Source organism: Arachis duranensis, chromosome 4, assembly GCF_000817695.3.
Source record: "Arachis duranensis cultivar V14167 chromosome 4, aradu.V14167.gnm2.J7QH, whole genome shotgun sequence".
NCBI lineage: Eukaryota > Viridiplantae > Streptophyta > Magnoliopsida > Fabales > Fabaceae > Arachis > Arachis duranensis.
In genome coordinates, this window is record NC_029775.3 from 120,580,144 (window position 1) to 120,592,937 (window position 12,794).

The 12,794-nt window shown below is 26.8% G+C and overlaps 1 protein-coding gene across 2 annotated transcripts in view; it reads right to left on the bottom strand.

The window, feature by feature from the left end:
* Positions 1 to 523: 523 nt before the first annotated feature.
* LOC127739717 (heat shock 70 kDa protein 4-like) overlaps positions 524 to 12,794 on the bottom strand; it is a 34,948-nt gene continuing 22,677 nt past the window's right edge. Inside the window, exons 2-3 of one of the 2 annotated variants that reach the window (XM_052260011.1) lie at positions 2,713 to 2,771; positions 524 to 2,468 (exon numbers count right to left, since the gene is read on the bottom strand). In XM_052260011.1, the coding sequence (XP_052115971.1) occupies positions 823 to 2,457 (1,635 nt within the window). In that variant the 5' untranslated portion in view covers positions 2,458 to 2,468; positions 2,713 to 2,771 and the 3' untranslated portion in view covers positions 524 to 822. Of the gene's footprint in view, positions 2,469 to 2,712; positions 2,978 to 12,794 lie in introns of those variants that run through there. The other variant, XM_052260010.1, reaches the window with a different exon arrangement.

The window sequence follows — 12,794 nt, forward strand, 5'->3', positions numbered from 1 at the left end:
TGACTCTTCATATTACATTTTACTGTTACTCTTTTTTCCGAGGTTGCACTGCACGTGCTAAGAGGAGTATATATATCAAAGTACTATTTATTCGGGAATGGATCTTTTTAATTATGTGGCAAACTATATATGGTTGAAATTCAAAACACTTACAATTTACTAACCACTCATGATTTTTGCCAAACCACAACTGTATCTTCTGAAGTAAAATACAATATATAAGAAAATATACTTAAAACGCAAATCTGTTTCTAGACAATGATGTAGCAAGCTAACACTAATCATAAAATACTAACCCCTCTTAGCCTTCCTACAAATCAAATAACAAGCATAGGCAGTATTTACTATTTAGTTCATTTAGTTAAATTTTTTAAAAATACTACAGACTTCATAGTAATAATGCAGAAGCAGAGCTGTTTTGCTTTCAAAAGAAACTTTTACATAACATCAGAACAGACTAATAGCTAACAAGTCTTTGGGGATAATTGGTTTAATAATAATGTGAACCTCCTTCAATAATCTTTGTTTATAATTAATAAATAATAAAGTTTAGTGCTTTTAGTAAAATAAACTCAGGAATTGATGCACAAACCTAAAACTCATAATATTATCTCCCTAATGTACAATAACCTGTGCTAATATATAGAAAAGGCACTCCTACACTGCTTCCATACTTCTGCTGAATCTAGATTTTTATCAGTAATATATAGAAAAGGCACTAGTTTCCAAGTTTTTCTTAGCTTTAGGTACATCATGTTAATCAAAGACGATCAAAGTGATCTTCATACACAATTCAAGGACATAATCTTAACAATTAATAACTCAAAATATAGTATAAGATAATATCATATTCTTCAGATTTGCATTTAGTGATTCAGAATATAACTCAAGATCCTTCATATTCTTCTCGAACACATCTTTTTTATGCTGCTCTTTGTGATCATCAAGCAAACTCTTGGCCTTAACAATTGCATCACCGATCTTTTCCTTGTCCATTTCAATATCTTCTAAAGCTTTTCTCATTTTGTAAACATAGTCATCCAAATCATTCATTGCTCCATCCTTCTCAAGAAATTCTCTGTCTTCAGCCTCATAAATTTTAGCTTCCTGAATTAATCTTGCAATTTCCTTAGCCGACATTCGCCCTTTATCATTGGTTATGGTAATCTCGTTGCTTTTACCAGTAGTTTCTTCTTCAGCAGATACATTTAAGATACCATCTTCGTCTATATTGAAGCATATCATAATAGGATGGCCTCGAGGAGCAGGAGGAATACCAGAAAGCACAAATCGGCCCAGCAAGTTGTTATCACTAGCTCTTGCCCTCTCACCTTCATAAACAAAAACACGTGCAAAAGATTGGTTATCCACAACTGTGCCGTATTTAGTTTTCTTCTTTATAGGAATACTAGAATTCCTAGGAATTTCTATGCTCATAATATCTACTTTTTCACATATACCAAGTGACAACGGAGTAACATCGCACACCACCACATTTGGAACATTCTTAAAGCCTTCACTTAACAAAGCAGCCTGAAGGGCGGCTCCATAAGCAACAGCTTCATCAGGATTAAGTGCCTTGAACAGATTTTTCCCTTGGAAGAATTCCTGCAGTAGTTGTTGCACTTTTGGAATCCTAGAAGATCCACCAACAAGGACAACCTCATGTATACACCTCTTGTCTATACCAGCATTGGTAACACATTCTTTTACTATCTCAATACACTCTTCAAAGAGGTCCTTGTTAAGTTCCTCAAACTTAGCTTGAGTAATAGATGAAGAGAAGTCAATACCCTTAAATAAACAATCTATGTCAATGAACGCATCAATGGAGCTTGAGAGTGTCCTTTTCGCCCTTTCGCATTCGTTTCTCAACCTCCTCAAGGCTCTTGAATCACCACTTATGTCAACTTTGTTCTTCTTTTCAAACTCTTCTATAAAGTATTTCAACATTCTGTCATCAAAGTCTTCCCCACCAAGATGAGTGTTTCCACATGCGGCCTTAACTTCAAACAACTTATCCTTGATGGTAAGGAGGGTTACATCAAAAGTACCACCTCCAAGGTCGAAGATCAAAACATTCCTTTCTGCAGAACAGTTACCAGCTCGCTTATCAAGGCCATAAGCAATAGCTGCAGCAGTAGGTTCATTGATTAACCTCATGACAGTGAGACCAGCAATGGCACCGGCATCTCTGGTGGCTTTGCGCTGCGAGTCACTGAAGTAGGCCGGGACAGTAATGACTGCATACTCCACAGGTGAATCTAAATATGCCTCTGCAGTCTCACGCATCTTTGTCAGAACCATGGCTGAAATTTCTTCAGGACAAAGGCGTCTCTCCTGATCCTTGTACTTAACAGAAACAATTGGTTCGCCATTAGCACCAGAAATGACTTTGAATGGCCACAATACTTTATCTTTCTGAATATTGGGGTCAGCAAATTTCCTACCAATCATCCTCTTAGCATCTGTTAAGAGTAATTAACAAATTGAAATAAAGACAATGATTTCAATGGATAATTTATAATTTGTAAAATTGAGCTTTTATTCACAGTCTTTTAACTTGCAAACTAATAAAATGGCAAATGACTAACTAACTTCAATTAACTCAACTAATGACATAAGTTGCATCGCTAATATACAGGAAAATGAACTTAAAATCAGAATGGTTATTGGTTTTTATGTGGGAAAAAAAAAAGATGAAATACTTACCAAAGACAGTGTTGGTGGAGTTGATGGCAGCTTGGTTCTTAGCAGCATCACCAATCAACCTTTGATTATGAGTGAAAGCAACGTAAGAAGGAGTTGTCCTGTTGCCTTGGTCATTGGGTATGATCTCAGCTCGAGAATGTTGTTGCTGCCACACTGCAACACAAGAATATGTTGTTCCAAGATCTATTCCCACTGCATGTCCCTCACATTTTTTGGCCATTTTTCCTTCCAAGTAAATGGAATGTTATCAGAAGAAATGTGAAGAAGACAGTCTATGGAAAGGAAGAGTCTAAAAGTTCTGTTCTAGGAAACTTCATAAAGATATCATAAGTATACAATTTTGATAGACTTTTTTTTTTTGAGGTTTTAAATACAATGTATTATTACAAGTTAAAAAAATATTTCTACTCCTTTAACCATCTTACTTGTTAACTAAATTTATTATAATATGATACGATATTGTACTGACGGTTCATTGTCGAATTTTAATTTTTTGCATTGAAGTATTGCCATTTGCCATTACTATCTTTTGGCAACCATTCCCAACAGTATTGGAACCAGGTAGCTAATCAGTTTTAAATACAAACATTTCATTGGAAAACCATACTACATTTATTCTTTCTCTCTTTTTGGAGGCTGCATTAATGTACTAATTGTTGTGATAAACACAAAGGATATGGATGCCCATACAAGTGACTCAGTTTTTATGTTACTAATAGAGAATGAAATTAATATGGGTTGAAAACATTCCTCCCATATGCTTATAAATAGGAGGTTAACCTCTGTTGTTAACACACACAATAATAAACAAATACTCTCTCTTTATGTTGGAATTTAATACTCTTCTCTTTATATTTCTTCTACAATTCTTTCTCTTTTTTTATTTTATTAGTATTCTAAATTCTCTTTTCTATTACTCTTTACATATTATATTAATAGCAATATTAATCATCTTTATTATATTGAGATAGTAACAATAAACATATGTGATTCTCTCTCTCTTTATTTTTAATACTTCTTTTTATCTTTGTATATATATACACATTACAACATATAATATTATTATATATATATAAATTATTATTGAGCTAATTATTTTAATACTAGAGTTTTCTATTTATACATCTTTATTTTATATATATATCTTTTATTTTACAACACTAATGTTTGCTTTTTAATTAAAACAAAAATGTGTGACTACTATCGTAGTATTGCCCAATTTAGGTAAACGACTTAATTAAACTTCTTTTGAAAAAATAACTTTAACAATAAATGGCTATATTAAAAATAATTTATAAATAAGTTATTTTTTGTTTGAATTTTTAGTTTTAAAAGTGTTTATTTTATAAAAATGTGATAGAAAGTAGTAGTATTATGAAAGGAATAATACTAGGGGGTCAGCAACTTTTGTGATTTGTAGCCATCAAATAGCCATCAATGATGATTTTAATAGTGTGAGATTGGTGTGAGATTTCATCCAATGGCTCACTTTTCTTTGCTAGTTACATGCTGGCCAGAATTTAATAAAATTGCTGCCCCCTACTCTAGACTTTTCCTTATGAAAGAAGTTTTTTTTTAACTTCTTTATAAGATCCTAAATAATTTTTTAAAAAATTACAATTTAATTTTAAAAATTATACCAAACATTAATATTATTTCTTTTCATAAGCCAAAAATTTAAAAAAGGTACTTTTAAAATTTAAAACTTTCCAAAGGATCCAATTCTTATCCTTCACAAATTAATAGTAAAAAACTTGGAATTCTCTTTATAATTTGACCATGAGTTTGATTTTCGAAGGAAAAATACTAAGAAAAAAAAAAGAAAGCCTTCAAAAATTTAATCAATCTTACGATTTTTTTTTTTAAAATTACTTTTTCCTTGTCGGACTCACAGAATTTAAAATTGGTTAAAATTAACTTCAATTCAAAGTAAACCCCAGAAGTAATTTGATTTTGATCAATTGCTACTTTTTTAAACCATCAGAAACTTATGATTTCACTAAAAAAAATTTATTATGTATTCTTATTGTATAAAAATTGATACCTAACTTCTCTTATATTATGTTTAACCTATATTTTTTTTCTAATGATATTAAGCCAATAATTTTGCTTACTTGACAAACTTTAGAAATCAATAAATCATCTTTTAATAAAAAATTTAAAAAATAAAAAAATGATATATTATTATTCAATTAAGAGATAAAATAATAATTACATACAATAAATATACATTAAAGTGTCATAAAAATTATAAAACTTTTCAGTGACAAATATTAAAATTCTACAACTTATATATATTAATACTCTTACTGTTATATTATTTAGTCTATTTATGCATGCTACTCTTTATTTTTTAATCTCTCGTATCAATTAGCGAAAACTCCTTCAATTAAGTTTAGATTTATCACATTTTCTTAATGTATCATGATTATAAAATTAATTCATAATTTTATATTTATATTTTTTGTATTTTTCATTCTCTTTTATTTTTCTAAACCCAAGTTTAAATTTGACACATCTCCTTAATAGATATAGTTAAATATAACATGATTATAAAACTAATTTATATTTTTAATGTTTTTCATTCTTATTTATTTTTAAAATTTTTTTTAATTATTTGCAACCCAAAAACACCATATGAGAAAACAACATATAACAAGTAAAGCAAACTAGAGTGAATAAATATATTTTAATTTGTAATATATTGTTTAGAAATTAATTAAAATATATACAAATTAATATTAAATTTGATGTGTTTTTTATTTGAAATATTTTGTAACACATAAATTTTTTATATTGAAGTAGTATAAAGCTATGTCTTCATTTGGTGTTTTTATTTTTGCATTTGTTTTAATTGACGAACTTAGCATTTTTATATGGTGTTTGTCCTACTTTTTTATTTTTGGTTATTGATGGAGTTGTTTTTTTCTTCTTCCTATCATATGTTCTTGTAAAAATATATTTTGAACGGTTGACTTGTACATTTTTTATTATCTTTTTTTATTCCATCTTTATATATATATATATTCTTTATATAAAGATGTGTCTTAGATTCATTTACTTTTCTTTTTTCTTAATTTTTTTAATTTGTATGTCATCTAGGTAGGATGATATTAATAATGTTGGTGAAGTTTATTCCTATAAGCAATTAAGAGTATAAATAAATAATATAAATGATGTTTTGAATAAATAAAATTTTTATAATATTACATGCTTTATTTGTTGTAATAGGGATTGAGTTTTAGTATTTTTTGTTGGGACAAATATCTTGGTAATAATTATTATTAAAATTTGAGAGCAAAGTTAAAATTATTTACTTTGACTTTAAATATAAGTATGAAGTTGTATAAATTTTTTATTGAAATGGTGCTTCAGTGTCATTATTATCTTAGAGTATAATTAAATTTAAGGTAGTTGTTGTAACAGCCCAGACCACCCGCTAGCATGATATTGTCCGCTTTGACACACAAGGTTTCACAGTTTTGTCTTTGACGATAGGGATGAGAAAACCATCATTAAATCCAAATAGTCCCTAACAAAACCATCATTAAATCTAAACAGTCTAATATATCATATATCGCGCTTCTATATAGTACATTATACGTACCTTTTGTATGTCACTCATGAAACACCAGTTATGTTCCTGATAAGGACTGATGTCTTCATGCAAAAGTTCTAAGAACCACTTTCAAGTTGTTGTGTTCTCAACAAGAACAATAGCCCATGCTATGGGATAGATGTGATTGGTTGCATCTTGTCTCACGGCACACATCAGCCATCCTCCATAGAAAGTCTTCAGAAATGCTACATCCAAATCAATCAACGGTCTACATCCATATGTACAAACCCTTGCTTGCAACCATGAAGACACACATAAAAATTCTGAAAGAAACAGTCTCCCTTAGGCTATACATTCACACCTAGTTTCACAGTAGATCCCAGATTTGACCTCAACAACTCCTTTGCATAATTCCTAAACTTGGCATACTGGACTATTTCATCACCTCTCACAATCTTTCTAGCATCTCCTAAAGATCTTGTAATGGTGGTCCAAGATAATTGAACTCCAATTTTTTTCTTAAAATAGTCAAATATCTCACAATGCCTAAAAGTAGGTTGCTTCTTTACCTTTTTATATTAGAATTTCAATAACCTACTTCCTAGATGCACACCTATTTTTTGTTTTTCTCTCACAAGTATGGTCATCATTAAGTGTCTTAATCTATCGGTATGCATGCCTCTTGTTATAAGAATAATAGACCAATCAAGGGCACTCTTTATTTTTACAAATAACACTAGTTCTAGTCTCTAAAAGACTAAAGATATCTAAACCATCCAATGAATATTCACAAGGGTTATACTCAGTTAAATTGCAAAGATCTTTATATGGTCTAAAGTAATCTGGAGGAATGTGGTATAATCGTCTTATTGAGTATCTGGCCAAAAATGGATTCAATAATGATAATATCTGTCCATGTGTTTTCATAAAGAAATCTGCATCTGAATTCATTATAATTACTGTGTACGTTGATGATTTAAATATAATTGGGACTCCTAAAGAGATTCCAACAATTATAAAAACTCTAAAAAAAAAGTTTGAGATGAAACCTTTTGAAAATACTAAATTTTGTCTCAGCAGCTTGCAGATCAAACATACAAAAAATTGGATCTTTATTCATCAAACAATATACACAAAAAAGATCTTGAAGATATTTTATATGAATAAGTCACATCCATTAAGTACCCCAATGATCGTAAGATCTTTGGATATGGAAAAGGATCAATTCCGTACTAAGAAAGAAAATGAAGATATCCTTGGTCCTGAAGTACCATATCTTAGTGCCATTGGAGCACTAATGTATCTTGCAAATAATACACGACCTGATATATCATTTGCTGTGAATTTACTAGCAAGATATAGTTTCTCTCCAACCAGAAGACATTGGAATGGAATCAAACAAATCTTTCGATATCTTCATGGAACGGTTGATATGGGATTGTTTTGTCCCTATAGATCCAAGTCACAACTAGTTGGCAATGCAGATGTCGGATACTTGTCTGATCCACATAAAGGGAGATCTCAAAACAGGATACCTGTTTACATATGGTGGAACAGCTATATCATGGAGGTCCACGAAATAGACAATTGCTGCAACATCCTCTAATCATGCCGAAATACTAGCGATTCATGAAGCAAGTCGCGAGTATTTTTGGCTCAAGAGTTTGATCCAATATATTCTATCATCATGTGGACTGATTGATCATAAGGTAGCTCCAACTGTCCTGTTTGAAGATAATACAACATGGATTGCTCAACTTAAAGGTAGATAATCAAAGGTGATAGAACAAAGCATATTTCTCCCAAATTCTTCTTCACTCATGATCTTCAAAATCAAGGGACAATTAATGTCCAACAGATCCGCTCAAGTGACAATCTGGCAGATTTATTCACAAAGTCACTCCCAAAATTCTCCTTTGAAAGATTGGTACATGAGATTGGGATGTGCCGATTTCGAGACATTAAATGATATCGACAAGAGGGGGAGACTGTACTCTTTTTTTCTTGGTCAGGTTTCTTTCCATTGGCTTTTTCTTGACAAGGTTTTTATTGAGATAGTCTCCATTACAAAGGATATTGTACTCTTTTTCCTTCACTAAAATTTTTTTTCACTGAATTTTCTTTAGTAAGATTTTAATGAGGCATATTCCTAAATGGTCATCTAAGAGAGAATGTTGTGATAAGATTGTCTGAGGTAGATGCCCATTTTTCACAAGGCGCGGGTTTTCAAAGGGAATCGTATTTAATGAAGTTTGAAAATGATGCTTATGTATGTCTATAAATAAAGAACCTTATATGAAGTAATATACACAATTACAGTAATAAACAAATCAATTTTCTCTCTTTACGAATATTTTTCTCTCTCTCTTTATATATATATATATATATATATATTACAACATATAATATTAATAAATACATATATAAATTATTGTTATTGAACTAATTATATTAATAATAAAATTTTTTATTTATACATCTTTATTTTATATTTAGTATATCTTTATTTATTCTTACAACAATGTTAAGACTTTTTGTATAATGGGCAAGTACAAAAAGTTTCAATCATTAACAGTAGAATTGAAAAGCTAACACTATTGCTAAGATTAAAATAATAAAATACATCATGCGTGCAAAATGCGGGAGGATAAGATTTTTATTTTTTTTCCCTTTCTTTTTTTGTCTTTTGGGAGGATAAGATTGAAATCTATGTGACAGGAATCTTAATTCTATAACTCAAATTTAGCGAATATGGTTTGTGTGATGTTTTTATATTTCTGAAAATTTTATATTAAAAATTATTTTAATATACAAGTTTTAGCGTAATATAAAAAAATTATGTGAATCAAATAGTTTAGATAATTTAATAAAAAATATAGACATGGAGCTAGAGAAATAGTTAATTTAATAACAAACTTTTTTTTTTAATTGAATCAAGTCAATTATTTATTTTTGAGTAGATAGACAAAAATATATATAAAAAAAATATAGAAGAGACAAAAGTATATCCTAAAAATTTAGAAAATAGTTTAATACGCTTTAAAAATTATTTTTATCGGACAAAATTTTTTGTTTATTATTTGAGTTTCATAAACATTAAAAAAGGTGTTTAGACAATAATTATGGCTAAATTTTTAAAGTGATCCTTCGTATTGAGTGTTGCACTAATTTTATTCATAAGTTTTTAATCGTACCATTTTAATTTTTGAAATTAAATTTTCGGCTCGAATAACAAAATTTTATTTTTTTGTTATTAAATTTTGCTTATCAAAATATCTTTTAATAAATTATTTTTTTATTGATTAAATTATATTTTTATCAAAATAATTTTTAAAAAAATTTAATAATTAAATTATTTTCTTCTAAAATACTCTTCTTTTTGATATTAATATATATTATTTTAATATTAAAAAAAATCTTACCACTGTTAATATGTATAACAAGAATATTTTGGCAAGAAGCAAAATTTAATGATAAAAAAATATTTTTTTTGCTAAAGAATATTTTTATAAAAATTAATTTATTTTTTTTTGAAAAATGGATAAAGTTAATATTAGTTAATACAAAAAAATTAAAATGGATTAAAGAGAAGGTTTTTTTAAAAGTTATAAAAGAAAAAAATGTATATTTTACAAATAAAAGGGAAGAGAGTATCATTTTAGCATCTCTCAGGAGAGAAAAGTATAATTATCTTTCATATATATTATATTATTATATATGACCATTATTTATTTGTTTTTAATTACACTCAGGAGGGTTGTGAATATACATGTGTTTTTAATTAATTTTTTAAAAATTTTAGAAATGAAAATTAACATTATAAGAGCTAATTTCAACCAATACGATATAATAGGTCATTAAAGATATTTAATGCAAAACACATTGAATATGAACTTTTGTTGAGTTTAAATTTTAAATAATTTTTAATTGAATTTTAAATATTTTTATTTTAAAAAATTATAATATTTTAACATTATCTTTTTCATATCTTTTTAATTAAATATTTAATTTTTTAAATTATATACCTTATTTATAATTAAAGATAATATTTCAACACCATTAATTAGTCATAATTATAATCTAACTTTATAAGTAATACAATGAAATTATATATAAATAATATAACTAAATTTTATCTGTATCTATAGTCACATTTCATAAATAATATAACTAAATTATATTTATTTTTATAATTAAAATATGAATAAAAATATAAAAAAATTATCATGATGGTTAATTTTTTTTCATTCATATTTTTTTATTATTTTTGTTGTGAAAAGTTTAACTATTTTAATAGTTAATTATTTTCTAAAAAAGATAATTGAATAACACAAAAAAGTTTTATTACGAATAATTTATTTATATGTGATTAAAAAAATTGAATAAATTATATACGGTAAAAAGTTAATATTATTAAAAATAAAATTTATTTAAAAATAAAATTAAAAATCATGCTTTTTTTTCTAAAATTTATCTACGAGTAATTCTATAAGTATTTTACGATGATAAAAATATTAAACTTATACTAAAATTTTTTTTTATTCTGTTAATCGTTAAATAAATTATTGAAAGAAATTTTGTTCTCTCCGTTAGAAAAAAAATGATAAACTTCCATATTTCTATTATGTTATGGCAATAATTTGGCCTTGCCAACTGATTTAAAGTAAATTTTTCTTCTAATATTTGATTAAATTGTTCTTGCATTTAGTGCTTTTTTTTGACTTCCTTTTAGTTAAAAGTATAATCATTATAATTTTTTAATTATTATTGTTAAGAGTGTTTGTAGATCGAATATGGCTAAACTTTCGATCCGATTCGCATTAAACTCATTAGATCGAATTTGATATTCGCACTTTATATGTTTGGATCGAATATCAAATATATCCGTAAAATAAAAAATATTAAAAAATTTTATTTAAATAAAAAATTCAATAATTCTCTTGTTTACTTTTTTAAACATATTTACTTCTATCCGATTAGAGTGTGGATCAGATTCGATCCAATTCGATCATCTTATAGATCGGATCATATCCACAAATTACATATTAGATATGGATAAATACTGTGAATTTATGGATATGATCAGATCTATGAACACCCCTAATTACTACTATAGGTTCATTGCTGCAAAAATATGCTTCTTTTTTATTATAAACCATTATGATTAGATCTTAATTACCATTAAAATAATTTAATTGTCAACAAAAAGATCATATTTATTGGTCTTGAAATTATGTTTGTGTTTCAATTTAATTTTAAAAGTTTCGAGTTACTCAATTTAATCTCCCAACTTAGTAATTATGACTCACATTGGTTCCTGATCTTATTTTTGTCACAGTCTCATTGAATCGTTAACGGCATGCTGAAATGGACTAACGACTGATATGTTCTACATTCTAGTGACTATTTGATGTGACAAGTGAAATTTTTTTATCTTAACACTACAACAATATAGAATTTTTTTAGGATTATTATGTGTCAAAAAAATTAAAAATCGTCAAAAAAATAAATTTTGACACTATTTTAACTATGAAAGTATGTTAATAAAAGTTTTGTCAAAAATAGTATTTTTAACATATAAGTAATTGTAAAAAAAGTTTAAATCTTATTTTGATAAATATTGACCGTCAAAAATAATTTGTTAGAAAAATTTGAGAATATATTTTTTGTGATACTTATTAACCGTCAAAAAATACTATTTATTTTGACACTTATTGATCATAAAAAATTCTCAACAAAAACTTTTAACAAAGAATAAGATGAGATCTTGAAACTAAATAACAAACTGAGATTTTGAAGATGAAGAATGAGTAATATGATCCCAAAATGAGAGCAGTGTGATGCCAAAATTGACGGAGCTTAACGAAAAAAAGGAATAATGGAGTAAGTTAAAAACAAATGAGTGTCAAAACTGAGGAGTAATTTTCTATAATTAAATTATTCATAAAAAAAAAATATAGAAAATTTGACATTTGTGATATTTGTCAAAAATATATATTAATTTTTACACTTAACTATGGCTGTTAAAAAAATCATGTTAAAATAGCTCTCTTTTCTTGTAGTGTAATTTTTTTTCCAACAAAACACTTAAAACTCTAATTTGAGTCACAGATACCTAAGTTAAAAAATCAAACTAAATAAATTAAAACTTTAAAAATCAGATTGAAGGTCAAATATAACCTCAAAACAGAACTTTAATTTATGTAGTGATTAATTTAAATGAGAATAAAATAAATCAAAATTCAACATAGTTTGCTCCAATCAATTATTTTTATGTCTTAAAAAAAAGAAACTGTATTTAATAATAAATTAATTAATTTGTCCATCTTAATAAATAGTTATTTGACTAAAATTAAAGAAACTATTTTTAAAATTTTTTTAAAATTAATTAATATTATATATATTTTGTTATACTACATCTAGTTATAAAAATTTTATTTATTTCTAATGCTTATATTAAAAATGAAAAGAAAATTTAAATTAGTGAATTTTAATCTATAATATAATAATTATTTTATGTATT